This window comes from Suillus plorans (genome assembly GCF_016647745.1).
Source record: "Suillus plorans strain S12 chromosome Unknown HD556scaffold_51, whole genome shotgun sequence".
NCBI lineage: Eukaryota > Fungi > Basidiomycota > Agaricomycetes > Boletales > Suillaceae > Suillus > Suillus plorans.
The window spans coordinates 269,911-297,096 of NW_024537435.1; the positions used below are offsets into that span (position 1 = coordinate 269,911).

At 44.9% G+C, this 27,186-nt stretch overlaps 10 protein-coding genes across 10 annotated transcripts; 5 read left to right on the forward strand and 5 right to left on the reverse strand.

The window, feature by feature from the left end:
* Positions 1 to 283: 283 nt before the first annotated feature.
* HD556DRAFT_1242601 (uncharacterized protein) lies at positions 284 to 1,247 on the forward strand (the record flags this gene model as incomplete). Its single annotated transcript, XM_041298294.1, has 3 exons — positions 284 to 370; positions 427 to 599; positions 653 to 1,247. The coding sequence occupies 3 exons, from the start codon at positions 284 to 286 to the stop codon at positions 1,245 to 1,247; spliced, it is 855 nt and encodes a 284-aa protein (XP_041157323.1).
* A 431-nt stretch (positions 1,248 to 1,678) lies between these two features.
* HD556DRAFT_1214862 (uncharacterized protein) lies at positions 1,679 to 1,867 on the reverse strand (the record flags this gene model as incomplete). The annotated part of the gene is made up of 1 exon (XM_041296658.1): positions 1,679 to 1,867. A coding segment is annotated over one exon (189 nt), but the record flags the coding sequence as incomplete, so codon positions are not given.
* Positions 1,868 to 3,099: 1,232 nt separating this feature from the next.
* Positions 3,100 to 6,227, forward strand: HD556DRAFT_1490873 (catalase-like domain-containing protein). The gene is made up of 16 exons (XM_041308792.1): positions 3,100 to 3,681; positions 3,737 to 3,806; positions 3,857 to 3,892; positions 3,946 to 4,145; positions 4,207 to 4,293; positions 4,426 to 4,543; positions 4,598 to 4,641; positions 4,694 to 4,762; positions 4,812 to 4,993; positions 5,143 to 5,188; positions 5,243 to 5,294; positions 5,343 to 5,403; positions 5,466 to 5,509; positions 5,563 to 5,587; positions 5,640 to 5,830; positions 5,891 to 6,227. Exons 1-16 carry the CDS (start codon positions 3,455 to 3,457, stop codon positions 6,056 to 6,058), a joined length of 1,620 nt encoding a protein of 539 aa, XP_041157325.1. The 5' UTR covers positions 3,100 to 3,454; the 3' UTR covers positions 6,059 to 6,227.
* Positions 6,228 to 6,396: 169 nt separating this feature from the next.
* On the reverse strand, positions 6,397 to 7,227 carry HD556DRAFT_1242469 (uncharacterized protein; the record flags this gene model as incomplete). Its single annotated transcript, XM_041298283.1, has 2 exons — positions 6,397 to 7,039; positions 7,100 to 7,227. The coding sequence occupies 2 exons, from the start codon at positions 7,225 to 7,227 to the stop codon at positions 6,397 to 6,399; spliced, it is 771 nt and encodes a 256-aa protein (XP_041157326.1).
* A 1,558-nt stretch (positions 7,228 to 8,785) lies between these two features.
* Positions 8,786 to 9,646, forward strand: HD556DRAFT_1242521 (uncharacterized protein; the record flags this gene model as incomplete). Its single annotated transcript, XM_041298288.1, has 2 exons — positions 8,786 to 9,067; positions 9,149 to 9,646. 2 exons carry the CDS (start codon positions 8,786 to 8,788, stop codon positions 9,644 to 9,646), a joined length of 780 nt encoding a protein of 259 aa, XP_041157327.1.
* A 559-nt stretch (positions 9,647 to 10,205) lies between these two features.
* On the forward strand, positions 10,206 to 10,804 carry HD556DRAFT_1242523 (uncharacterized protein; the record flags this gene model as incomplete). Its single annotated transcript, XM_041298289.1, has 2 exons — positions 10,206 to 10,364; positions 10,421 to 10,804. 2 exons carry the CDS (start codon positions 10,206 to 10,208, stop codon positions 10,802 to 10,804), a joined length of 543 nt encoding a protein of 180 aa, XP_041157328.1.
* A 3,008-nt stretch (positions 10,805 to 13,812) lies between these two features.
* HD556DRAFT_1433420 (uncharacterized protein) lies at positions 13,813 to 15,081 on the reverse strand (the record flags this gene model as incomplete). The annotated part of the gene is made up of 7 exons (XM_041305220.1): positions 13,813 to 13,930; positions 13,980 to 14,125; positions 14,172 to 14,300; positions 14,417 to 14,486; positions 14,535 to 14,728; positions 14,773 to 14,881; positions 14,936 to 15,081. 7 exons carry the CDS (start codon positions 15,079 to 15,081, stop codon positions 13,813 to 13,815), a joined length of 912 nt encoding a protein of 303 aa, XP_041157329.1.
* Positions 15,082 to 15,565: 484 nt separating this feature from the next.
* Positions 15,566 to 16,083, forward strand: HD556DRAFT_1310746 (uncharacterized protein; the record flags this gene model as incomplete). Its single annotated transcript, XM_041300450.1, has 3 exons — positions 15,566 to 15,598; positions 15,640 to 15,733; positions 15,788 to 16,083. The coding sequence occupies 3 exons, from the start codon at positions 15,566 to 15,568 to the stop codon at positions 16,081 to 16,083; spliced, it is 423 nt and encodes a 140-aa protein (XP_041157330.1).
* A 1,601-nt stretch (positions 16,084 to 17,684) lies between these two features.
* HD556DRAFT_1310747 (uncharacterized protein) lies at positions 17,685 to 18,977 on the reverse strand (the record flags this gene model as incomplete). The annotated part of the gene is made up of 8 exons (XM_041300451.1): positions 17,685 to 17,709; positions 17,736 to 17,807; positions 17,936 to 17,952; positions 18,130 to 18,219; positions 18,276 to 18,402; positions 18,445 to 18,485; positions 18,773 to 18,860; positions 18,913 to 18,977. The coding sequence occupies 8 exons, from the start codon at positions 18,975 to 18,977 to the stop codon at positions 17,685 to 17,687; spliced, it is 525 nt and encodes a 174-aa protein (XP_041157331.1).
* A 334-nt stretch (positions 18,978 to 19,311) lies between these two features.
* On the reverse strand, positions 19,312 to 23,293 carry HD556DRAFT_1446291 (uncharacterized protein; the record flags this gene model as incomplete). Its single annotated transcript, XM_041307061.1, has 14 exons — positions 19,312 to 19,424; positions 19,474 to 19,621; positions 19,871 to 20,031; positions 20,086 to 20,350; positions 20,400 to 20,417; positions 21,627 to 21,770; positions 21,854 to 22,033; positions 22,079 to 22,111; positions 22,582 to 22,650; positions 22,700 to 22,783; positions 22,834 to 22,935; positions 22,983 to 23,006; positions 23,065 to 23,139; positions 23,195 to 23,293. The coding sequence occupies 14 exons, from the start codon at positions 23,291 to 23,293 to the stop codon at positions 19,312 to 19,314; spliced, it is 1,515 nt and encodes a 504-aa protein (XP_041157332.1).
* Between the last annotated feature and the right edge of the window lie 3,893 nt (positions 23,294 to 27,186).

Below are 27,186 nucleotides of genomic sequence, written 5' to 3' on the forward strand. Positions count from 1 at the left end.
GTCATGCACATGGATGTGGAACGGAAGCTGTGTCGTCGTCGAGTCAATAGAGACTTGATCTCCGATGGCTTCCCACAGTTTCCTATCTCACCTGATTGACTGACGCTTCTAAATGCTAGGATTGCGCGACTGTGCTTGTGATTGGGCGTGTTATTCTTGAACAATAGGGACTCTTTTAGGCTTGAAGCGCCAGAATCGTACATATAACTGAGGTGACATCTGAAAGCCTTTCCAGATTCCAACCCCTTACCACAGCTTACCAAACGTCTCAGCCCATACTATCATGGAGACCGCTGACTCTCAGACCGGCGTTTCGCACGTTCAGCATCATCCAGAGTTCTATCTTGCAGATGGAAACATCACCTTTCTCGTACGCTATGATGTCCTGGATGTATCTCGCATGCGCTGACCGCCACTTGCGCACAGGTTGAAAATACATTCTTTCGCGTTCACAAGTCCTTCTTCGAACGCGAATCTGAGGTTTTCATCCGGGAACTTGCACAAGTTCCCCAGGATGGAATATCTGATCACAGCGCGTTTCAGGTCGAAGACGTGACTAGTGATGACTTCGCGACATTTCTCTGGGTCTGGTACAGTCCGTAAGCTCTCAGTTAGTTCTTCCACCGATATCGTCCTTGACTTTGGGTTACAGGAAGTACAGACTGGACAGGAAATCGTCAGATAACTGGCTCGTCATACTCGAGCTCTCTACGAGGTGGCAATTTCTTGAGATGAGGGAGCTGGCTATTGATCAGCTCCAGAATCTCAAGATGGATCCCGTAGAAAAGATCGCGATCTATAACAAGTATGAGATCGATAGATCGCTGCTTTTGCCTGAATACAAGCACCTTTGCACGCGGCAGGGTCAGATGTCGATCGAGGAGGGTGAGAAGGTCGGGTTATTCACTGTCCTCGCTATACATCAGGCCCGGGAGTGTGCAATGAATAGTGCAGTGGCAAAAGAGTGTCGCAGCCCGACTCTTGCTGATATCGATGATGAGAAACTGGAAGAGATATTGAAGGATATCTTCAATCTCAACCAGAATTCTACCACCGCATCACGACGTGGCGCAGATATTCATGCGCCCTCAGGAGACACTGACAGCCAGGGTGTTCAGGCGCAGGGGCAATCAAACGCGCCCCCTATCATTGGCACTCCACGGCCCGATGCAAGCAGAACCACGAACAGGCCATTTGGGACAGGTTGGGTAAGTCGGGTCTTCCACCAGGGGGAAAGTGTCATTTAATCGTTTAAACAGTCCTCCCAAAACGTCAATGGGCAGGGAGATGCTACAGGAACGGTGTGTTGCATGTGACCCACTAACCGCAACTGACACTCAAAGAATATAGGATAGAACCTGATAATTGATCAATCGGAGGGCGATCTGAGTAGCTCAGGTGAAAGTCTGACTTGTGTGACCGGGATTGGAGCGACACGCGTGTTAGGCTATAGCCTTATTTCAACATTCATCGAGTCTGCGATAGCATTGGTGCTTGTCTATATTGTTATCTATGTACTATGAACTTCATAAAGTCTTGACACTTGCGATCGGTCCGTTGTGTGGACACAAAATTTGCATAATCCCGGCTCATTTTGTTTCGAGTCCTCTAGCTATGGGTCAAACCAGGTTTCTATCGACGTAGGCACCTTGGCACTTCCCGAGTTCTTATATCGCTTGCGATAAGTTTCGTCGATGTCACATGACACCGTGTGTGGAGATAGTGCAATCACTCCAGGGCGCAATAGTTTGACTGCCTCGATGTGTAGAAGATCAGCCGCAAACTTAAATGGACGCTTATTGATAACGCAGCGCATCGCAACGAGGGCAGGATGGGCCTCAGGTGTATACTTTGAAACTGAGCCGCTAAGAGTTTGATGGGCACACCCTTCGCATTCAGACTGAAACACCACGCCGCTGAACACGTTCTTCGAAACTCCGACTGAGGTGTTTTGTCCCTTGTCCAGTTGGTGTGCGGTTTTGCTGATGTGGTTAGGTTAGTACGGCATCTAAAGGTTTGAACTCGAGATGCGTCGTGGCTGCTGTTAGCTTTCAAGCAACGTTGTAAGGATATCGTGAAGTGATTAATATTGTGCAGCGAAATTTAACCGAGCTTTAGATGCAGCTGTAAATTGTGAATGGAATGAATGAAGATGGGGACATAAATATAATCTCGTCGGGTTTGCCTCAGACATCGAGATCGGTGACATTAGTCACTTCTAGTGGGAGACTCTAACACGTTCGAGTTGGCGATATCACCGTGCGCTTACAGCTGCGTGCCTTCTTGGCCGTTAATGTATCAAGTTCAATATCGCTCGTCGGTCTACTGGGAGAGGTGCCTGACGTGAGAATGCCAGTGTCTTGCAACAGTTGCAATCGCGAGTTATGAGTTAAAACAGTAAGCACTCAGCTGTGTTATGCACAATGAATCTGAGACACTGCCGCAGGATGATGTCGCGTAGAGTTTTATAAATATAATTCATCGATATTTTCAGGACCTCGTACCCGCACAGGTACCCATGTCACTATTAGCAGAACTCGGCAAAACTGGTTGTGCCTGGTCCACGGCAGAATTCACGCCAAAGGAGCTGGCAGAAGTCCAAAGTATCTGAGACTCGCGAAGATGTAATGTAGATCTCATAACACCCTGATTCGAGTCCTTCGGCTGCGCTTCCGGAAGTTAGTTCTGCTGCCGCCATGGAGAGATGCAAAGTTTTAAACATAGATTATAATGACCATCCCTTAAGTAATTCAGAGCATTAACGAAGTTGAAGTGCTCGAGGAAAATGCATGACGACTCAGAGATGAATCGGTTCGAACTACTATTCTAGATGAGGTGGTCGAGGTACGATGGTGATGTGACGAGTCATTATGTAATGAAATTGTACTGTGACATAGTCTTGCCGGTTGTATTACATAAACCGGCTGACAGTATTTAGTTCTGCTACCCGTCACCCATTTACCCCGCGGACCCGTGCAAACGTTACCATGGTTCACGCGTTCACGTCCTAATTGACGGCGCAGTCACTGTAGTCGCATCTTAATACACTGCATGGTTTAGGACTCCAGGCAAGTAAACATGCATACATCTTATTATAACAATTCTCGGACTACATCGCAGTATTATAATCTTCATTCCCAAGCCTGAGGGCGCGGCCTCTATACAGCGCTTTGGGTGAACGGCACCATGACTTTCCCCAAAGTAAAACTCTCACTGTCAAAAGCCCTCGGCATCATGAATAGTCACCACGGATTCAAACACATCATCATGTGTCTTCATCACAGCGGTGGGGAGAAGACAAGATCATTTATTGATTGCTCAGGCGGCCCTGTTTTTTCAACTCATGTCAAGAACAGTTTCTCACCGTATCAGGGCTGTTGCTCAGACATACAGCTTTTCTTGTCGCGTAACATGACATACTGAGCCTACAGATAGAGAGTTTTGCATATATATAATGTGGAGAGCTACGATTCTCGTAACCCAGCTTCCTTTCATTGACAGGATGTACTTCTTTGCTTTGCTTCTATTCTCAGGAGCTGCGATCGCTGTTGCGCACGCTGAAGAAGCCAAGCGCGACGCAAGTCAGCCCTACTTCAACATATATCAAGGTCCAAATGAGCAAGATTCGATTATCAATGATCCTTCTACTCAACTGGATTACACCCTGTCTGGGGGAGAGGCGTGAGTTAGCTATTCCTCAACCGTACTTCACAAATAACAAGTATGTTGTATGCAGATATCCCAACCCGTACATGGCAGACAGACTAGGAACGACTGGCCCTCTTCTGATTTCGTCCACTAACCTGGCAAGGAATTTCCTTGGGATAGCGTCGATCTTTCCTAATATACATCTCAGATCGAATCACTGGCTCACTTTGTCCGTGAGAGAGTGGTAAGACACGCAGGATTCTCCGCAATGCCACTGCTAATGAGGTCTTTGCAAAGCCTGAGCGCACTGTCCACGCAAAAGGCGGAGGTGCTCATGGTTGGTTTGAAGTGACCACACCTGTGGGTGCGAACTATTCGATGGCGAGTGTCTTCTCGGAGGTCGGCAAGCGTACCCCAGTCACTGCCCGGCTTTCTACAATTGCCGGTAATCTGGGCAATGCGGATACTGTTCGAGATCTGCGAGGGCTCGCCTTTAAGTACATGAGCTAGTTTGGTATTGCCGCCACGTGCTCAACGTGTTGTTGTTTCTAAACTTAGGTTGCGCACAGAAGACGGAATCTTGGACTGGGTATTCTTAAACCACCCTGTTTTCTGGCTTCGCGATCCAGCAAAATTCCCTCGTTAGTATAACGAATCCCTCCATGGCTTGTCATATTGAATATGCATACAGACTTCATCCATTCTCAGAAACGCAACCCTCAGACAAACACTGTGGATTACAATGTGCATTTCTCTCCCTCATAATATCATTGGCAGTTCACTCATTGTACACCCCATCAGAATTTCTGGGGTGAGCGACAAATCAGCCACTTCGATGTGCAGGCTTTACATTTTTTTAGATTACCTTTCCGCGAATAATGAATCAATCTACCAGGTACCTTCCGCCACCAGTCAAGTGATTATCTGTGCTGACATCAACCTGTAATAGGTCATGCGTACCATGACTGACCTCGGGACTCCTTACGGGTTCAGGTATGCATCTCATGAAATATGCGTGCTTTCTTCTTTACTCACAAATCCCTAGGCATATGAATGGCTACAGTGGCAATACATTCCGCGCTGTGAAGGCAGATGGCTCGTGGGTTTACATCAAGTAGGCGGTCTCTGATGTGCTTGGTGTCTTCATCGTTGACACGGTCCAGAACCATCGCAGTGACAGATCAAGGCATCATGAACAACACTAATGACGAGGCCATCGTGCAAGCTGGCGTGAGCCCCGACTTTGGCGTCCAAGATCTTTATGACTCCATTGCAGCTGGAAATTACCCCAGCTGGACAATTTACTGGCAAACCATGACGCCTCAACAAGCCGAGAACTATAAATGTCTGATGCCTGGTCTTATCTAGTCTCTTTTGGACGATGCTAACATTTTCTCTCAGACAACATCCTAGACCTGACCAAAGGCACGTTTTACTGTCCTCAAACTATATTCTTGACACTCACATTTCTATTTCTAGAATGGCTCGTAGAAGATGCACCTTACCAGGAAATTGGTCGAATCACCCTTGTTCAGAACCCGTACGGATTTGTGGTTTTCAATGTTTATGCGCTACAACTAACTTCTTCCCTCAGGACTAACCATTTCGCAGAGGTTGAACAAATTGGTTTTGACCCTGCCAACATGGTTTGTTTTTCTAAAGATCCGTGAACTAACAAGGCTAATTTCATCTAGCCTTATGGTCTCGAACCTTCCGCGGATCCCACACTGCAAGCACGATTGTTCGCTTACGCTGGTACTATAGTTCTTACTTTCTGACATAATTTTGAAATCTTCTACTCAACTTCCTCCATCCAGATGCCCAGCGATACCGCACTGGAGTTAACGGCAGACAACTCCCAGTAAGTAGCATCGTGTGACTCAGTCTGGTCGTGCCTAAAGCTGCGAATGACAGATCAACTGCCCTCTCAATCCTGTCGGTTCGTAACTTTTCTCCATCATTCTGCGTGATGCTAAATCGAGTTTATCCAGCGAATTTCTTACGTGATGGTGCCATGAACTTCAACAACCAGGGAAATCGCCCGAACTTTTGGTCGCAGCAAGATCTTCTTGGGCTTGCTCCTCGGCCGTATAATGACGACAACCACACCATTTGGACTGGCGGCGCTGTCAAGTACCTTAGCACACCCAGCGAGATAGATTTCGATCAACCAAGGATTTTCGTACGTAGCAAATAGCACTATTCGCAATTTGCCTTTGAATCGCTGATTGAACCATGACAGTGGAATGGTCTATCTGAACGTGATCAAAACAACTTGATCTCCAATGTCATCTGGCATCTTGGTCAGGCCAGCGACATGGCTATTCGCACCAAGCAGTGCCAGCTCTTTCAGCATGTGAATGAGACTTTAGGTCAAGCCATTGCGATGGGAGTGAATGTCACTCTGTAGATAACATTACTGCCTTTCCGTCTTTGCAGCTACTTTCATATTGGTGGATCAGGTTTCTTTCTTGGCCATTTCTATTTATTCGTGGAGCTTGACAAACTACAGGGTCCCACTGTTTTACGATACTGTTGGAGCGGAACAAGGGCGGAATACTATGACGCTCCAAACCCCACTTTAATAAATTGCGCGATACACGACATCCAGTGCGCGATATGACAAAACGTGATACTACAGTGCGCGATACAACAGAGTGCGCGCGATACGACAGAGAGTGCGCGATATACAACATCAAGTGCACCGCACCGCGCGATACAACAGGGAAAGGAATATAGCTACTATTGCTAGTATACTGCACGGCCAAAATCTTCAAAGTTTGGCTCGACAATCAGGTATTTGATGAGATTGTTAGCCGTGCGACTGATAAGCTTTCGCTCGTGATCGAAGGCACTTTGGCCTTTCACAGTGAATAATACCGCTTTCCAGCAATCCGGATTTATCTCGCCGATGTCGAGTTTCTCAAACCGTTCGACGGCATCCTTGTAAGGTTGTGGATTTCGCCCATCCAGCAGAAACCGACCCATTCCGTTCCACCACAACTGCTTCCAGTCCTCCTCGCATCTCTTTTGCTTCGCGCAAGTTCCTGCGTGTACCATAGGTGGGGCTTCACATGCAATAATCCGACGGTGTATATCCAGACGTTCCTTGACCTTGAACATTGTGTTCCACACGATGGGCCCAACAGCGTGACGTTCGTCGTCGGACACGTCATTGATGCGAGCTGAAATGAGGCGCTCAAAAGCATGCGGCAAGAATTCTTTGATATTGAACTTCAAAGCGAGGGAAATAAGTCGTGTGGATTCGAGTGAGTAGCGGTTGCGCTGGAGATTTTGAACAGCATAGTCACGAGCGTCTCTGCAAAGATACATGTCGCTCAGCTCCAGTAGTTGGATGACGGTGTCATTAGGTATTTTGACGGCATCAGGCCTCCATCTGCATGACATTCAAGTTGGATGTGAGCTCATTATGAAACAAACTCAGGCTCACTTGTTGTAACAGACAGAAAGGAACAATTCAAAAGCATTTTCGCTTACTTGCGACGGTACAAATATGGGTTTGTCGTCAGTGCTACCGTCGACCTCTTCGAGTTGGGTGTCCTGGCTTGCAGCAAACATATCCCTAAACCCAAGAGATTTATCCCTGAGGATGCTTGCATGCACTTTGAAGAGTGAGTCTCCTGCCTATCAGTACATTCAAGTTAGTCCATCATAAGGCTATGATCCGTCGAGTGGCACAAACCTGGAAGATGTGGGTGCCATCTGAGAAGAAGAACATTTGATGGCGTTGAGCAGGCATTGAACTTGAATCAGTAAGGCAAGTCAACTTGATTGTTTGAGCAGAATATTGTGTGAACACGAAGGGATGGCTTAGAAGAAGAGTTGAGGTGTTAGTAATAAAAAAACCAGGTACGGAAAGGAATGTGTTAGACACAAAACACGTCACCAGTAAAAATTATACCAGCGGAACCTTTGAACAACATATAGCTTTCTAACTCGCGTCAGATACAAAACAATGGACACTGGTCCTTTGGTGCCATTGTCACTCCCACTTCTCCCTGAAACAAAAAATTGGTCTGTGGAAATCCAAGCTGCATATGAGAGTGTCCGACGCACTTATAATCATGCCATCCGAGTTCTTCGAGCAGATGGAGCTGACCCCACTCGTATTGCATTCCACATGGATGCTATCTTGTCGAATGCAATTCCAATTCTCCAAGCACTTGTACCTGACATCGACTCAGATGATAATCTGGAGTCTCTCCCCGTCGAATGGTTAGCTAATGTAGCCACACAACTTGGTCGCGCAGTTACCAATCTCGAACACCTAGGAACAACTGTAAATGAACAGTGAGTCAAATTTTTGATAGACGTGCAGATACTAAGACGAGATATTTACAGAGAGGAGCATAATATCGATAAACCAGAATTGACCAGAATTGAGAACACCGGGAAACGAGGACGACCTAAAAAAATAATAGATCTTGATTTCTTGAGGGAGGCCACCTCTGCTCGGCATCAAATCAGGCATGTTGAACTCGCAAAAATCCTCGATGTTCATCCGGAAACACTACGGCGCTACATGCGTCAACACAGCATTGAAAGGTGCTATTCCAACCTTCGTGACTGTGACCTTGATGCCCTGGTGAAGCTATTCAAGCGTCGTAGACCAGAGTCTGGTTTTCGGTACCTTGTTGGCTTTCTTCGCCAACAAGGTGTTCGTGTACAGCATAGGCGAATATGGCAATCACTACGACGAGTCGACAGAATTGGACGCCACTTCCGACGGCAACAAATTATTCAAAGACGGAAATATCAAGTAAAACGTTCCAATGCTCTCTGGCATTTGGATGGGCACCATAAAATGATTCGGTGGGGGGTTGTCGTCCATGGATTCATTGACGGCTACTGCAGAACAGTATGCAACTGTCATTTGAGTCAAATTGTTGCCAATTGCTAATGCCTGTCCAGGTAGTTGCACTGCGAGCAAGCACAAACAATCGTGCTGTAACAGTACTCGATTTATTTCTTGAAGCTCAAGAGGAGTATGGTATGCCATCACGTATGCGAGGCGATCGCGGTGGTGAAAACATTGATGTTGCTACTTATATGGTCATGCGAAATGGCCCAAATCGTGGCTCCTTTATGTGGGGATCGTAAGACTTTCTTTTATCAAATGTCCGATTGGGAGTTGTGCTTACACAACTACTACAGGTCCACTCAAAACTCAAGGATAGAGCGCCTCTGGGTTGAAGTAGGAACCCAGTTCGTGAGACGTTGGAGGGCATTCTTCAGTCGCTTGGAGAGATTGCATGGCCTTGATATCGAGAAAACGGGTCATTTGTGGCTCCTCCAAGGTCTATTCTTGGATGCTATCAATGATGACTGTAAGACCTTTCGAGAAGAATGGAATCTTCATCCGATTGCTGGCCCGTCAACGAACAATAAGAGCCCACAGGTAAGTAGTAATATCCGCTACCTTGGACATGTTCTTTGCGCTTTAATCAATGTTCGAACTCGCATTTACGATTTATCACAGGATCTGCAACTGATAAGCCAGGTAACACTTGGCATTTACCGAGATGACTGTGAAGGAGTTCACCCTGACACAATCGAACGATACCATGGCACTCATGGGCGAGAACAGACTGGTGCTGGCCATCCTGATGACGAAGACACTAATTCAGGGGATCAGCTCGTCTCACAGATAGAAGAAGATCAGGAACAGAATGTTCGACACACTGCTGTTGAAGTGCCCGGGAAGAAAAGTCCCTTTGTGACCCAGGATGACGAGAACCTTTTTTTTTCAACAGTTGAGCAAATCGTTGTCGAGGGCATCATACCTGAAGGTTATGGCTTGTTACCTGGTGAACAAGATGACGAGGATGCAGCCATGATCGAAGTCTTACAATTTGGGAGACGCGGAACAAAATCTATTGTAGTATCATTAAGTGATTCTGTCTGGGAAGCTCGTGCAACACTCTGGTGTCAAGGATTGTCAGCATTATCTTTGTTCAAAACCGAAAGATACTTTTAGCTAAATATCATACATGAAATATATGCTTAAAATTTGACCAGAGACATAGTGTCAATCACAATTCACCGAGGCTTTATGTGAGACAAAAATTTTCTATAAAGCACATCTACAGTATACTGGTTCTTCCGAGCCGTCTCCACGTCATCTCATACATTGCCATGTCCGACCGCCACGAAAAGTACTGCCGAGACTTTCGTGAAGGAGGACAAGCCTGCACCTGTGAATACTTCACCCCACCCTCTAACCCCGATGCTCCTTACTACTGTCGAGAATGCCAGCATGGGTTTAGCAAACATCCTGAGGCTCTGGATTCCACTTCGCGAGCTACACCTCGAAGGCAAGAGGGCACAGAACTGTCTGGAAAAAAGAGGCTGGTCAGCATATTCAAGAAAAAAACCAGTCTAGGATCTGCAGTGCCAACAGCTACCTCGTCCAAAAACATACTTGACCAGAGGGTAGATGTCGAGCAAGCCTCGGTAGCCCGAGACGAAGTCATGAAAGGCTTCAGGGTTGGCTTACACTCACAAACCAGCAAGGTCAATAAGGTGCGAAACACATCATGCACGATTGTTATACTTACAAGTTGGTCTCGGAGCAGTTGCAATCACGTCGAGTTCCTAGTAGTAGGGCAAGGGCTGTGTCATCAAGTCAATTTGATGCCGATGGGGATAAAACTGCGAAAGTTGCATCATGGCTTCTTTTCGTGAATTGCCTTGACGTGCGTGAATATATATCTCTTTTTACACGAGAAAAAACTAACGGAATATGTTGAAGGACGACGGTAATCTCAAGAGCACGAGTCTACTATCACGGACGCAGCTGCACAACATGGAACATCGTCGATGTGCACATATCGAGACCACTAGCAGATTTTCGTTTAATCAAATGTGGACTCATGACGAGGTTAATCAGTACCTGCAAAATGAAGTGTTTCCATTGCCATTTGAATATGTTAATTCAAAAGAAAAAGGAAAAGGAATTGGCACACCTTCGTGCCCGTGGGTTTTAATAAGCAAGGAGCGGCTCCGATACGAGGTCGTAAATGTCGACAAGCCCACCGGCAGTGATCTTGCACGATTCCGAGGCAGACACAAGTGCCCTGTGAAAGATGCCAACATCATCATAGGTAAAGAGCCTCTGTGTCCTACAATTTCTTGATAGGCTAACCTACATGTCTTCAGCATTGCGGAGAGGAATTCCAGAACATGTATATGCATCGTGGGATCCTGAATATCAAGAGACGGGGGATGATGGGATGTTTCTGGATTCCGATGATGCTTCAAGTTTCGAGGAGTCAAAACCAACAATATTAACACGTGCAGGTAAGTTTATCTAATATCGGTCGCAGTCAACTGTTTGGTACATATACATCTCTCTCTCGTTCGCTAGCCGCTGCGAAGCTCAAACGTGGACGAGAATCATCTGTTGAGATTGTCTCCGACACAGAATCCAAACCTTCCGTCAAAAAAATGAGGGGTGTGTACATTTCACCAGTTGTCCTGTCTCTCCTTCATTGTTCTAGCAGGCATCACAGTGAAGCAGGAGGACTTGGTGTCAGATTTCCGAGCACAGAGTGTTTTTCACGCAGCCTCGCAGCCTAACAAACGTTCGTTCAAATTTAAACCTTTTTTTTCTCGCTCGCTCACTCACTCACAATTTAGTTTTTCTAGAAAGCTCCAATGCAGACATCGACGAACTTCCTAATGTTATTCGACAGTTGTCGCTAGTGCCAAAGACTCCAGTGCGAAAGGATAATGTCCCCTCCGGCTCTTTTTTCCGTGCTGGGTCAAGCCATCAGGCATCGCATTTCGGCACCGCTGATTTACTATCTAGACAGTTCCTTCTTCGTCATGTCTCCAAGCCACTTGACTTTGTAGAGCCCCGACCATCCGATATCTTCTTGCGGGGTGTCCTCGACCCTGATAGTCCATCTGCCCCTCCTCGTATTAATCCTTGGTCTGAGGACTATTTTATAGGAGACGTGAATATTGCCGTCTAACATTCTGTGCCCTACTAGTACTGCTATCTACATAGTATCCTTTTAAGCATGGACTCGGAGCTTCCATTGTCTATCTAGATTCTATACCATGCTACCCTGACCTGCTACCTGACCCTAAACTCTTCCCACTATGATACAATACCTTAATCTTACACCCATCGTGCACTCGAGTATCGCGCACTCTCTGTCGTATCGCGCGCACTCTGTCGTATCGCGCACTCTGTCGTATCGCGCTTTGTCGTATCGCGCACTGGATGTCGTGTATCGCGCAGTTTATTAAAGTGGGGTTTGGAGCGTCATAGAATACTTCCAGGGCGACAATTAGAAGTTTGCCACTTCTAACAACCTCCCCAAATCGCGACTATCGCACATTTTTTTGATACCTTGTAGTTTTGTAGCTATAGAAGTAGTACAGCATGATGTATTTAGTGTAGGGGGCAAAACTACTTTGGGCTGAGTTTTGACCAAGTGCTGGCACAACTGGCACTTGGTGCATTGGCAAAACTTGGCAAAACTCCCAGACACATTACATCGACGAGACACCCTTCATAGTCCACAGAGACTGCACATCCCAAGATACACCATCCTCCAAGTCAGATCCCATCTGCTGAACATCATCTTTGAAAGCTGCAGGGGTAATGCACATTTCCTGTAGGCAGGCGTTGCCTACATAGGCCTATGTAGACAGTGCCATCCTATGTAGGCAACTCTTAGGTCGCATAGGCCTCGTAGACACCAATGAACAATGAACAATTCAACAAATGTAAATGACCGCACCTTGCTGACAAATTCCACCTCTCGACGCTGTTCACTGATGGAGCGTTCAGAAAAAGAAAACTCAAATAAGCGGTAAGAACTATCTGATACAAATATAAAAAAATCACGTGTCTGACCTGTCGTGTACTAGTCTTCACTCGCAGTCCCCGGAGATTGGTGAAAGTAGTACAACAGAGGCCACAGATGTGCCAGTGAAAAGGTCATGGCCTCATCAGGCATTTGACTGCAGTTTGGCAAAGATTTAGCTAGCTTTATTTAATGTATAATATTAAAAATATATATCACAATTGTAGATCACATGATAAAGGAATAGATAGGCAGACTACGTTGGTGGGATCTCCCAAAGCTACAATATTGACAGGCATATGGTATAAAGTTGTCATGTACTAGCACACTGGCATGTTGTTGGAATATGTATCTACTATTGCATAGCAAGCCTCCAATGGCAGGATGTATAATCACCAACAGTGTGCCTAGAGATAATATTGACTTATGATACCCTATCAAGATGCTAGCTTACAACCAAGTATGTCTGGCTTTAGATAGGCAGCCTCCAGTTGTGGAAGCTACCATTGATGACAGTGTGCTACGTGATTGTATTAAAATACATTGAATTATCATACCAGTTCAAGATGCTAGCTTACAACCAAGTATGTCTGGCTTTAGATAGGCAGCCTCCAATTGTGGGAGCCACCATCAATGACAGCATGTTAGGTGATTATATTAAGTTATCATGTCATACCAAGATGCTGATGTACTATCAAGTATATCTGCTGTTACAAGGGCAGCTTCCAATGGTAGGGTATATAATTACTGACAGTGTGCTAGGTGATTATATTGAAATACATTGAATTATCATGCTAGTTCAAGATGCTAGCTTACAACCAAGTATGTCTAGCTTTAGATAGGCAGCTTCCGATGTCAGAAGCCACCATTGATGGTAATGTGTTAAGGCATGATATTGAGTTGGTATTGCCCTATCAAGCTGCTTATTCTCTAACAAGGATGTCTAGCTTTAAATACATAGATTCCAAAGGCAGGATGTATAATCAGTAACAGTGTGCCAGGGCATAATATTGACTTAACAAGTCCCTATCAAGGTGATCGCCAGAGAGCAAGCACGTCTGGCATTGCAAGGACAGCTTCCGATGGCAGGAGCTACCAACAACAACATCAAGTCGAGCTCTGACATCAAATTATCAAGACCCTATCAAGATGCTGGTCTTCAATTGTGTACATCTACTATTACAAGGGCAGTTTCCAATAGTGGCACATTATCATCAATGACACTGAATTGAGCTTTGACGATGATTTATCAAGTTGAGATATATTGCCTAACATAGGAAGAGCACATCAAACTATGATACAGTACAACTATGAAAACAAAGAATTAATTGGCATCCGCCGTAGCTTGTTCCTGCAAGGCAGCACATTTTTCCTGAATCTTTGACAGTGCACTATTTTTGCTGATAGTGCGCTGCAACGAAGAAGAATTTGGAAAAACCCGACTATTACAGGTGTTAACTTAGAACTTAAAGTGGATGGGAGGTCACAAACCGCATCCACCACATCATCAGGTCAGTCACTTCCTCACTTTCCTCGGGATCCTCCAACAAGTTGAGAATGCTATGGTAGAAGTTTTTGGAGTCCATGACTGTGTCTGTACGCAAAAACACAGATGACAAACTTAATGAAAACCGAATCTGAAGGAAGAGTCAGAAGGGAAAAACATATATCAAATTTGCTTGCCTGCATTGCAACGTAAGCTAGTGATCCTTGAGTCACACATTTCATGCCATGCAGGTAAGCGTTGCCAGATTGCATAGCCTTTGGCTCCCTATCGACTGAGCTTGGAGATGTAAAGACATGTTTGAAACCCTATGAATGGAAATTGTTTTGAATTAGAACTTTTGCCAGTAGAATTATCTCATGAAAATGAGTATCTCGCTCCTGAGTAAGCCCTTCCAGGGATTTTTGGGATTATACTCATACACAGCATATAAAAACATGGGCCACTGGTCACCATAAACCGCGGTTTCACTGCTCTTCAGGCTCTGCTTGGTTCTGAGTAGCATTATGACGGCCAATCAATATATTAGCGGAAAGGCTTACTCTGTGTTTGACCAGTCAAGCCCTGCGGGGCAAAGCAATGCACCAGTGACCTCGTGGTTAAATCTGGGGTCAGACTTGATATTCCGGGAGAGAGGTGGTATGACCGCCTGTCCCCTGGGCACAAGCCATTCGAGAACGGCAGACTTAAGGGTCTTGGTATTGTTGCCTTGCGCACCAGCAGCTCCTTTACCCAGCTATAAAGGGTGAGTATGATGATATTCAAGAATATAAAAATTACCAATTCTCCCATGTGAAGGATATCCTCCTCCTCACCCTTCACCAGACGATCCAAAAGACCAGGATATGAATCGATGAGATTCGTGAAAACCCTATGTTCCCGTTGAACACTACCAGTGAAAGTAGGCTTAAGTAATGCGGTACATAATCATAATTGCACTCACTCTGCTAGATAATCTTCGATGGGAGAACCCTGTAATTCTTCCAGTTGTAGTATACCGGCAGCAAGAAGAGCGGGATAGTTGCACAGGGCAAACACAGTTCGACCAAAATGTCGGCCATGGAGAACAAGGGGGTTTGAAGAAGTCATGATGAAGGGCGTCGCGAAGGATCACCTGAAGTCTTGTCACTACTCATAGGTTCAGCTAGGTGGTTCTAATACAAGAGATAAATGAGGCAGTTTATATACTCAAATATCTAATGGCACACCACAAAAAAAAACTATCATCCGAGTGCCATAGATATCATAACCAAAAAAATAAAGACTGGCCATTCGAGTGCCATAGGTATTGTAACTAAAAAAGCTTCGGCCATCTGAGCACCATAGATATTGTAACTAAAAAAGCTTCAACCATCCGAGTGCTGTAGACATTGTAACTAAAAAAAGCTTCAGCCATCCGAGCGCCATAGATTTCATAATGAAGAAAATATCTTGCCATCTTAGCACCATATATATATTGGATGGTGCAGTATCTCCCCTGATAGTATAGCCATCATCTCTACAGCACTGCAGCGACCATTGCAGCATTTGGACTTCACATGCTAAGCTCACCCACTCGGAAGCATCTGCGACAATGCATCCACGTCGGAAGCAATGTCACTCTAAAGTGAGTTCTTCAGTATGAGCATGTGATACCAATTCTTATAGAGTTACCTTCAGCTTGCAGCTTTCCTCAATGCACAAGAGAAACTCAATGAAAATGAGTTTCATCAAATGGTCCACTCTGGAACTCAAATGACAAGTGAGATTTATCGATTCAGAGACTCCTGCGCTGGGTCTGACAAATATTGTCTAGGCATCAACGAGGAATATGAAAACGATCTAGAATCTCAGCTGCGCCATGTCAAGGAACAGTTAAAGAGCGCACAAATTCATATTGAGTTCCTTTCAGAAAGGATGAAGACGTACAGGTATAGATGGCTAGAACAGTACTACTGCGCTGACAACCTCGAGCACCATATGCTGGATGGTGTCTATGTGCCCAAGCTCGATCAGATTCCAGAAAGTGCCACTTCGCCTAGCTTCTTTCCAGAGCTGTTGAGCTGGAGTCTGGAAGGTTCAGATTGGAGAGAGCATAGCACTGATCTGTAAATCTACAGGTGTATCAGTTGGCGAGATGATAACACCTGGTCAGAGGGCACGACCACATGGCTGTATCAAATAATATCTAGATTTCAATCAAAATGATGTATTGGGTATTCAACAACATGCTTACCATTTCTGTTCTGAACGGGTCACGGACCCTAGTAGCTCAATTTTCGGAATACAGTCCATTGTGAAAATGACGTTGACACTGCAATCATGTGCACACTGCCTGCATGAATTAGTAAAGTAAAGTAACAACAGTACTAGTAGATTCACCGAAGTAAGTGTAAGTAAGGACGACAGTAAGAGAGCTAGTAACCTTAAGGCAAAAAGGACTATGAAAGTTGGAAAGAAGTGAAGTATATGCAACTGATACGCTAATATAGTGAGCGACTATAATAATTCAAACTCAGCCGGCATTCAGCGCTCAGCACCAAACTACAAAATTTCTTTGAAGCCCATTGTGACCTGTTAAATATAATTCCTTACAATACATTACAACGGCCTAATAGCCTAGTGGTATGTATGCTACTTGCATAAATGTTGGGCGAAATAGTTAGTTGTGAGCCAAAGTTCGAGTCCCATTGAATATACCCTTTTCCTACTTAAGCTCCGCACCATAGCTCGTATACTGAGAAAATGTACATATGCTAAGTGTTTACCGTACAGAGCAGTGTTGTACAGCATCAGCATGGACCAAAATGATCCTGTAGATCAAGGTTGAACATCAAGGTTTTATCCTGTGCAAATGAATAGCTCAACGTTCAGACCATATGAGAAATCCCATCGCTATACCTTTTATGTCGGTTCCCATTGCTGAAGGCAGGGCAGAGATAAACAGAGGTTAGACACAGGTGGTACTTCAGATTTGGGTAAGATTCCATCAGTGGAAGTTGACATTGGCGCTCCAATGTGACAGAAAAGGATGAGGATGGTCAAGAAATGACAGGCGACAGCATTGAAACCCATGGTGGGGTTAAAGTGGCATGTGCCACATGCACAGATGGTCTATCAAATAGCCAGTATAGATACTGGGCGTGACAGGATGGGATACTGAGTACATCAGTGTCTTTGGGTGAAAAATGAAGTGTCAGATACATGCGCTGTAGATAGTTGTATATCACTCAAAAAACGGGAGCCGGAATTGAGATGGAACGAGTTGTATGAGCATAGGTATCGCACAGTGTGAACGCAAGCTCCTGCAGGCTAGAATGAGGTGAGAAGGAGATGTGGTAAGATGGCAAAGCGGGCTAACTTATCTGTGTTGTGAGTGTAGATACTGTCTCTAAGCGTGATATAATGACTTGACCTGCTTCATGAATTGAGTATAAACGGAGGTAGTACTAGCTGAGCGACATACTCACATATACCAATTTGTGCAATTCATTAATCATTTCTTGACAAAACTGACATCATAACTTCATACTGTATACCATACCAATCAAACGAGTAGACGAGAGATTCCACAGAGGACTGGTGAACTATGCCAGGTGCAAGATGAACCAGCCTTCAATGAGCCTCCAGGACCAAACAGAGATGGTGCATACCCATAACCATGAACAGAACACTCATGAGCTTCTCCGATGCACCTGACCTTGGCGGAGAATCTATGCCTCCGAATTTGGAGTTATCCTACCAAATGAGTCAATGATGCACACCTGGACAGAGATTGAAATTTGACATAGTTGAGGTCATTGACAAAATGGCTAGTACCAGGTCCGGATCTCTGCCTATCGTATTATTGACGGAATGTTTAAGTGACCTCGTATACTGTTTACAATGAGTCAATATTCAAAATTTAAATCGACGCAGCACTTATGTTCACCATAGATGACGTGCCAGAGTCCAATTAACTTACGGCAGGTGGAGATACATCTACAAAATAACAATTAGCAGCTAGAAATGAAATTCGATGTCCTATTTACTCATTCCTAATACAGATAATGTTAGTATAATGCTAGTTTGAAATACACAGAAGACAAAAAGACTTATGGAACCATTTTTTTTGCACACATTGAGCAAAGTGTTGACGAACTGGCTGATTGTACTGACCCTTGTGTAATTGAGAATCCCCCAGAACATCAAGCTCTTCAGTTCATGGAAGGTCTGGTTGATGACATTCCATGAACCATTTTGCGGTTGCTGTAGGTCGAGAATCAGATCATTGTGCCCCATGCATTCTGGAGTCCTGAACTTACCACCTGTCTAGTAAAGATTGCTGTAGTGGATTTTTGACGTTGGGAGGTCCAGTGACTGAAATAGGGTCGGGAGATACAGTAATCCCAGTGTCCTGCAAGAACAGTGGGACTTGGTAATCTAGGTCCTCTACAGACAGTCAATTAAAAAAAAGATGAATATATCATTTACTGAGTGCTGGTTGGCTGTAATTGAGTTGTTGATGCGAGTGCCTATAGCAATGTTTATCAACCAGTGAACTGGAAAAATAATGAGCAATGTAATCGTAATTTTTGAGCTGTGGTACCTTCAGCTCCCAGATCTTTCTCGACTGGCAGACTGAAATCACTTTGCACACTGCAAAGCAAGTACAGATATTTGGCATGTGTGTCCTCACTGATTCACCACAAGGAATAGGTAGTGGAGCAATGACACCAAACACCAAAGCGAGACAGTACTGAAAGCACTGTACTCTTGACAGCACGGTAATTGATACGAGCAATGAGACCGTGTTGCATACCGCACTCAAAGCGGAGAACAGCGACTTTGAAGAGGACAGCTCAACGCCCACCTCAGCATGCCTCATGCAGATCCAAGACAGGACAATACTAAAACCACTATTAGCAATGCAATCGAGAAGGTATATATAACAGTACTTACAAACAAGGTGGACATTCCGACCCTGTACCAGGAGGCCTGCCTACAGACAATGTATACACTGACATAGTCAACCCTTCGAAGAAAGAGTCATAATCAAAGCAGGTTTAATAATTATTTTCATTCTAGCTATACTGCCCTCGGCTTTATGAAAGTTAAGAATATGGTTTCTGGAGCAGGGTTGAATGAGAGACATTTCTCATCATTACTCAGCTCTGTTATACTATCACAGGGGTGCATATCAAGAACATGGACACTAAGCAGATGGTCATAAAGATAAAGTGATGGTAGAAAAAATAACATGGTCCAAGTCTGACGTACAGCCGACATGTGTGGAATACCGGTACAATAGAGAAAGTTATGGTGGCCAACAAAGGGAGAGAAACTGGTTGTATAATAAGATCACAGGAGTACAGAATTGTTGGAAGAGAAGAACAAGGATGGGGCTGAAGCAAAATCATCGAGATAGTTGTCAGGTAAATGCGTGTCGAACGTTACAACTTCAGAGCATTTGCCTACAGTCATATCAGTGCGAGAAAACCAAAGCACAAGTTACATGCCCACCGTCTGATGTGCCCTCAAACTCAGACAGGCGTTCCATGGCTTCCAAAACCATGTCCACTTTGGCCTGTGCTCGCCGCTTCTTTAGATCTAGAATACGGACATCGGACTTGAGTACATCTACAGTTTTGTGCTCCTTTGCCTTGAAGCTCTTGTGGTCAATGATTCACAGGGGCTTGCATTCGTCGAAGGATGCAGTCATGTAAGCATGGTATGTTACATTATCCACCCAAGTTTTCAACAAACGAGGTAGGGAAAGAATATCTTCAGGCTGAATAGTGTCAGAACACCGGGCCCTCATAGTATGAATGACACGCACCCTTAAAAGGTATTCAGGAAGATCAGGAACTTATATAGGTTTTGGAGAATCAAGAAGTGCTCGGATGGTATCAGGATCAACCTGCATGATGCCTTGAACATGTGATGATAATGTGAGAAGCCATGCATTGCATTTGTCTTGGGTGGCTTGTGTAGGTTGGAAGTAATCAATATCGACCGAGCTATGCACTGTGCGTGCTCCAACATACTTAACATCAACTATAGCCGGCTTCTGTCGACCAACTAGAAAATACATTTTAGTCTCGGACGTGATCCTTTCAAAACAGGATGTCTCACTTGGGTAATTTCTAGTTTCCAGCTCTTCGCACAAGTTGGCAATAGCATTACTGAACAAGGAAACTTCCACTTGAGCTCTATACATTCTATCCTGCATCAAACACCGCCCTTGTCGCAAAAGGAATATCATGCAATTCCCCTCTTCTTGCTGGAGCTGCATGTGCATTGTGACCTCTTTAAGGTACATGTCTATGAGAGCCATAAGATCATGGGCATTGACCAATCCAAACACCACAGAAGCTGTGATGAGGAGGGATTCTGGAAGCTAGAGGGGAAGTTAGAACATCATAAGAAACATGTGAGGGGTCACTGACAGTGTCATGGCCCTCTGTCTGGAGCCAAGTCAGCAGGGCTCCCTCAGTCTGTTCAGTTCCAAGAAAGTGGGGGGTAAGGTCTGTCTGACGTGTATCATGAACACCTGGACGACAATATTCAACATATTGAAGTTGGAGGGAGCAGATGCTCAAGGGGATGTTCTCACGATCGCTGAATGCTTACACAACCTATACAGTTGGGCAATGGCGATCAAACCATTATTAAACTGAAAAGAGGATAAAGTGAATGGTGAAACTACGAAAGAAGTAAATAGTAATGAATTACGACAAAGTGGAGCGCTCCACCTGCAGTGTTTTAAACTTACGTTGTTTTTGATGCACTAGGTTCACCATGACTAGATGCCCTGTACATTTTTTGAACAGTTCGTCTGTAGTCTATACTATCAAATTCATAAATAAGGCAAGCCAAAACCATCCCATACTATATTGAGTTCACAGGTCATCTACTCTGGTTCTCTATCTTATGTTTTAGGTACTATGAGATCAAGGTAGTAGAAAGAAGACCTGTGCTAATGTGCGTGATCAGTATTTATAGTGAACTAGTACATAATTGGTAAGCACTTACTTAAGAGTGGTGAAATTGTGGTACAATGGACTCGGACCATTCTTTGGTATGTGTGGGCCTGTGGGCCTAAGGCGCTGGCAAATAAATTTGTCAAGTCCCCCACCACAAGCTATAGTGCAATATAGCGGAATTCCAAACTTTTGAGGGGGCAAATACATTCGTGACATGCTTCATACAGTGATTGTCATAGTATACAAAGACTTGCAGCGACAGGTAGTAATGTACATTTTAAAATCGAGTTATGGCAGGCGACATGTGGATAAGTGACAATGTAAACATTAGGTTACATATACAACATACATGGAACACTAGTTCTTTGGCCAAACAACACGATGGACATCAGTCTCGCTGTACAGTGCACATTAGTTGTCGGATAGAACACACATTCCAAGTGAACTCACGTTATATGACACAGATTCCTTAGAGCTTGCTTGAAGGACTGGATATGAGGATCATCGTGCTGTTGCAAGAGCATTGGACCTGTCTCCTTCAACTCCATAAAAATTTGGCTGGGTGACAGATACATTCCCTGTGAGACAGGAGTGCTTGAGCAACTGACAAGTCTTTGTAGTCAAATCTGGTAACACTGATGTAATGATGGAAGTGAGCCAAAAACACAGAGGCTAATAGAAGTCACTTACAGACAACGCGATGAATGCTGCTGTCTCCCATGGGAGATGTTGAGCATGCCTAAACATTGCAGGTTCGAGGTCAGCAATGGTCAATCGAACACCGCATGTGTTTGTGGTACGGAATATAACATGGTACACGGCCTCCTTGGTGAGCTGGAGACGCAAGAATCAGTAAAACCCATTGTCCTGTGAAAAAATAATGAGTTTGACAATGAATGTGAAGACACAGAACTCACAGCAAGTGGGAGGATGTTTGTGTGTGGTCTTAGGAACATCTGAAGGCCGTCCAATATTTTGTCCGTCAGAGTGTCACTGAACATGCCATCACTGAGGCCAAGGCCTGCATGAGAGTCATCAAGGGTGTAGCCCAGCATGCGCCTCACATCGTAGAAAAATTGCAAGAACCATGCCGAAGCCTATTCTGGATCAAGACAAGTAGAGACATCAAGTATGACACATACAAGTTTCAATATCTCGCTCTCAGGAATGGGCTTCTTTGTGGTTTTAGAATGAATTGCAAATGACTCATTGATACATATAGGGAGTATCAGGGAAAGATACTCTTACCAATTTCCAAGGTCAAGGGATCAATGTTCGACCTGATCAAACTGAGGGGCCAGAGTTGGTCAATTACCTGTTTCCTTTGGATATGGTGGGAGATGAGCAAGTGCGGATTGTCCGTGGCACCAGAGCAGATGGTAATCCTCATCAATACATGAAGGTAGGCAAGTGGCTGTTGCCACTGAACACACACCATCATGATTCTGTGGAGACTACAATCAACAGCATGTCTTGTCCGATTGGCAGGTGTGGTGGCTTGATGGTGTAATCCAACGGCACTGCTTGAGGCTACTGGCACGGTATGAATGGATTCGGAGCCAATCCATGAATGCGGAATGATTGATGTCCCCTGGCCTGACACAGTAAAGATATCCGACAATGTTGTGAGGTTGCTGTCAGTCACCTTATAGTAACCTGTAGGGTACCGTGCAATATGGATGACAGTGCAACTACCAGGGTTCGCCACATCGACCTAAGATATTGTCAAGCATGATATGATCATTATTTCAAGGTAGACTTACATGGTGATACAGACCATGCATACCATTCTTGCAGGTTACAACCATCAGGAAAGGCAAATTTAATGGTGGAGCAGAGAAGTCGAGCTAGACATCTAATCAGCGAGAAGGTGAGGTGCATTTGAGACTCAGCATACTATCAGAATGTAGCACAGAATATCACTGTGGGGGCTCAAGAATAGTGAGGCGTGCAGCACGGGAGTACAAATGTAAGCTGTAAGGCACAGCTGTTGTCTGAGCTTGACGGAGGTCAGTTTTATGGCGACCACAAGGTAAAACGACCTACAGGATAATTGCTCTCCGTCAGACACTGCATCCATAAATGAGACATGCAGAATACGTTCTTCAGAGACCGAAATTGTACTCACATAAAGAGGATACACCGTTGGCAGCAACCCCATCGAGAGATAGCCAACAAAGTCCACATTTGTCGCTGGCTCGCCCTGAAGGAACCACAAGTTAGATTCATCGGGTGCACAAGACAAGGAAATGGCTTACGCAGGAGGGAAGTACCGAGTCATTCAGCACATCATAAATATAGTACTTGTGTTCCAGGCCTGCTGTGCCATGGAGTTCGATGTTGGCTGCTAAAGACATGTTTTTTGAGTAGGGATAATAAAACACATCTGTACTTATACCAGCAGGTTTCGCTCTTGGTATGCCAAATTGGTCTGTTTTCACATCGTTACAGTGCCATTGATTATTACATAGTAGATGGCCATGACCATCAGTGTGATCTAAACAGGCAATCAGTGCCATTGATACAATTTACAAGCATAATCGATAGAATAGACAAGGTGCCATCGTGTGGGCACTCTAGTTCTCGTAATCTAGCTCAGTGTCACTACCGTACATTCCATCGAATTCAGATCCTAGTGATTCTTCACTGGAACCGAATTCTAGTTCACCATCTTATGTTATCTCATCATCTTCATCTTCAGTGTCTTCTTCATCTTCAACAAATTCCCTGGTGTCCATGGGGAGTTCAGGATCGTCTAAGACAGTTTGTCCTGCATTGGGGCTGCTTGCTTGATCAGACTCAGTGAGCGAGGAGCGGTGGTGAGAGTATACATGTCCGACTCCAAGACCGTAATGAAAGCACAGCAGGATGTCACAGTCCACAAACCTTAAAATAATGAGCTCATTCCAAACATGTGCAAGAAGTCGTGTTCTCGCTCACCGATTTACATAATATTCGCGCCAATTGTCTTTGTCCCGCACACATCCTGACACACCCAATCCATCAGGGTGCTTTCTAAGGCTGTTGAAAGAAGGAATAATGTGGCTGCCCCTGAGGACATCCACTGGATCAAGGAAGTCAAAAGAGTGCTCATCCGCCAAGGATGGAAAAATAACTTGGTCTAGGGTACAATTGTCCCAGGTGGAGAGTTGATCCATGGGCTCGTACCATCGAACCCATAGGAACTCCATTCGAATTGGAGTGTAGTCAACGAAACCAGCGCCAATGTAAATTACATTCACATGGTATATTCCAAGTACCTTACCATAGAGAAATCAGTGGTCTCAGTGCTCCAAATCGTCCTCAGAGCGGAGGACCATCACATTACAATGTGTAGTCCATGGATTGATGATGTCTTGCACCCTGCGAATGTCATACAAAGTATAGTTGAACCTTGCGATGTTGTGTTGGTACATATGATCGTCCTTGATAATAATTGTGTTAATCTCCGCTTCTTGTCTTGTGACGGGAAAAAGGCTAGATTTGTTGATTCGATGTAATAAGTGACTTTTAAGTTTGGGAGTAAAGTTCTACATGGGTTGATATCAGATGTTGTGCGCAGGAATGGTGGACTAACCTTGATAGCCAGGTCCCCTTGATGGGACCGCAAAAAGGAGCCGATGTGTACAGGTGACTTCTGTGATAGGCCAATGTGGTGGTGAATGTGCGGACTTGTCGCTAACTCTGCTATTTCAATATGCGGGCCTGGAGCAACTCAGTTCCCAATTCAACGAATGTGGGCCTGACGACATTCAATGCGAGTAAGCTGTTTAACACAGAGCTTGCGATCTGTGTGATGATATCTGGCCTTGGGCGAACAGTGCTCGAGTTCACCCTAGGGAAGTTAGTTAGTAATGACTTGGATTTCAAGAGCACTACACTGACCGGTTCCGTGCTGTATGAATCACATGTACCATACTGCCGGATTGTCGTCACATAGTCCCCCAAGGCGTGGAACTTGTAAGTCTGAAAATTGAATGCCTTGGTGCACTGCAAATTCTGAGTTGTATGGCCTTCCTTGCATGCCGCCCCTTCCTTGACTGCGCGAGCAGTCTGCTTACCCTTCTTCTTTGCAGAAAGCTTTCCTGCTTGCTTGGCACAATGTCAGTTGCGCGCTTCAACCTCCTGATGAAGCTCGCGGGTATTGTAAGCGGAGCAAACATGTGCATTGAAATCACGGAACTGATGGCCGAGCGCAGTGGTGACTTGATCCATGATATCTAGAGTTATATCAGAATGCATACATAGCTTAGCTAGTCCATGCCAATGCACCATGTTAAATAGCAGCTTGAGAACGCTCATATTGTGGGGCTCGGGAAGGAGCCCGTCAAAGACAGGAATAGAACACTGCATACTTAATCAGGCATCGTTTGATATAATAGAGGGGAGGTTATACCTGGAGGAGATCTTCAAAATCACAAGCTGCCATCCGTTTCATATCCGAAGAGTTGGCCGCAAACTTTTGAATCATAGCTTGACTAAATGTCGGGATTGCTCTGTATCTATGCATGGAACAGTCAGGGTTATCAGAGTCGGTGGTGACACGCCATACCTCTGGTCCAATATATGGATGAGACTTTTGTCCTGCGCCGCAATGATACATAATAGGTGAATAAAAAGTGACTTCCATGCCCCAATCTCAAACTCGTGCAACAAATCTACCACAAGCACAGAGAAAATATTAAAACCCAAGGGACTGAGACGATTCGAGAATGAGTTCTGAGGCAATGGTTAAGCTTGATCAATGTCAGAAATTACAGACTCACTGAGGTTGGTACCCAAGACTGTTCTTTAAGAATGCGTTCTACAGCTGCACTGCTGACTGCAAAGTTCTTTTCATAAATCAATACACGCGCTGTAGGGATTCATTTCTGGCTGGGCTTGTAGAGACTGTTTTTACCTTACCTTATATTGGCACTTTTGTAGCTTACATAAGGAAGTTATCTTTTCACCAGTTATCAGTAGGAGTCAGAGTAGTACTCAGCAGTTTTTCATGATATTTCCTCTCCTCTGAGCCTTGAGCCTGGTCCAGAAACCCTTTAGGGTCGAATAGCAGCTAGGTTCTGCAAGACCCAACATTGTTCAGACTCACCATCTGAATTGTTGTACCTTCAGCGCACATGCGTGAGCGAGGGCGCACTTCGAGTTATAAGTGAAAGGGTCTTCAAGAAGACAGTAGAAACGCGAATGATAATTGATAGAGAAGTATGATCAGATTTCAAGTGCTCAGGTGGACTATACACTTTGCAGTATACTGAGATAAGGGGAAAGTAAAAAAAACTGTCCTAAGAACCCACCCTTCTTTTTAAGAAGGGGAATTGCACCTGAGAATAACGCTATGTGGCACGTCCAAGCGCAGTACCGAACCGATGTAGAAACAACAATACTGAGAGGAACAAATGATGCTCCAGACTGTATCTGTAAATGTTGTAAGGTCGCGCGTTGCCTAGTCTGCTATACCTGAGACGACAAGTGCGTTCGACCCTAAAGGGGAAGCGAGTGCAGCAAGGATCTGGTAGTAGGCGCTACTGTTCGGCCAATGCGAAGCGCGAGAAAGCGCGCAGGTGCGCGCGAAGCGTGGGAAAGCGAAGGTATGTGCGAGGCGCGTGAGCGGAAACAAGTGAGAGTAAGTGTGAGTTTGCTTAAGTGATGATAGATGAAAAACAAGAGATGTGAGCGTGAGGTGTCAAAGAATAGATTTCAACTATATTCTGCTAGGTTGTAAGTGGGTAAGTGGGAGGTAAAGTAATGTTCTCCTGGTAGGTAATGCTGGCGCTTATATGGCGCCTAAGCGCTGTCATGCAGAGCCGAATCGCTACCGAGTAAGGTATGTAAAGATATATGTATGTAAGTAAGGGTCCATGATATAAATAAAGGTGGAATGATATGTAAATAAGGGAAATGGAAATACATGCACTAGAGAGCTTGGTGGACAGTGGATGGATGCTTCCGGAAGGCTGGCGCTATAGGGCGATCAAGCGCGGGAAAGCGCGCGCGTGTATACATTGTAAAGTGTGGGAAGTTGTGCACGCATGCTGCGCATTGCGTGGGAAAGCTGCGCCTCATATAGGAATAGCTGTGGATAGCATACAGAGTGATGCTACAAGTTCGTGCCATGTACTCCCTAGTGAAAACTGCCATATCATGCAATGAGAGGCATGAGTCTCTACACCGAGTAACTATATCAATACTAATTATATTCTAAAGCCTAAGATAGGTGTTCTGTATGTAAGCGTGCACATCGGACCAA

Excerpts from the sequence above, each read along its gene's own strand:
- HD556DRAFT_1490873 (XM_041308792.1), top strand. The coding sequence starts at position 3,455 with ATGTGGAGAGCTACGATTCTCGTAACCCAGCTTCCTTTCATTGACAGG. Across the intron at positions 3,807-3,856 it reads TGATTTCGTCCACTAACCTG|ATCGAATCACTGGCTCACTT; the intron begins GCAAGGAATTTC and ends TATACATCTCAG. Across the intron at positions 5,831-5,890 it reads TCGATCAACCAAGGATTTTC|TGGAATGGTCTATCTGAACG; the intron begins GTACGTAGCAAA and ends GAACCATGACAG.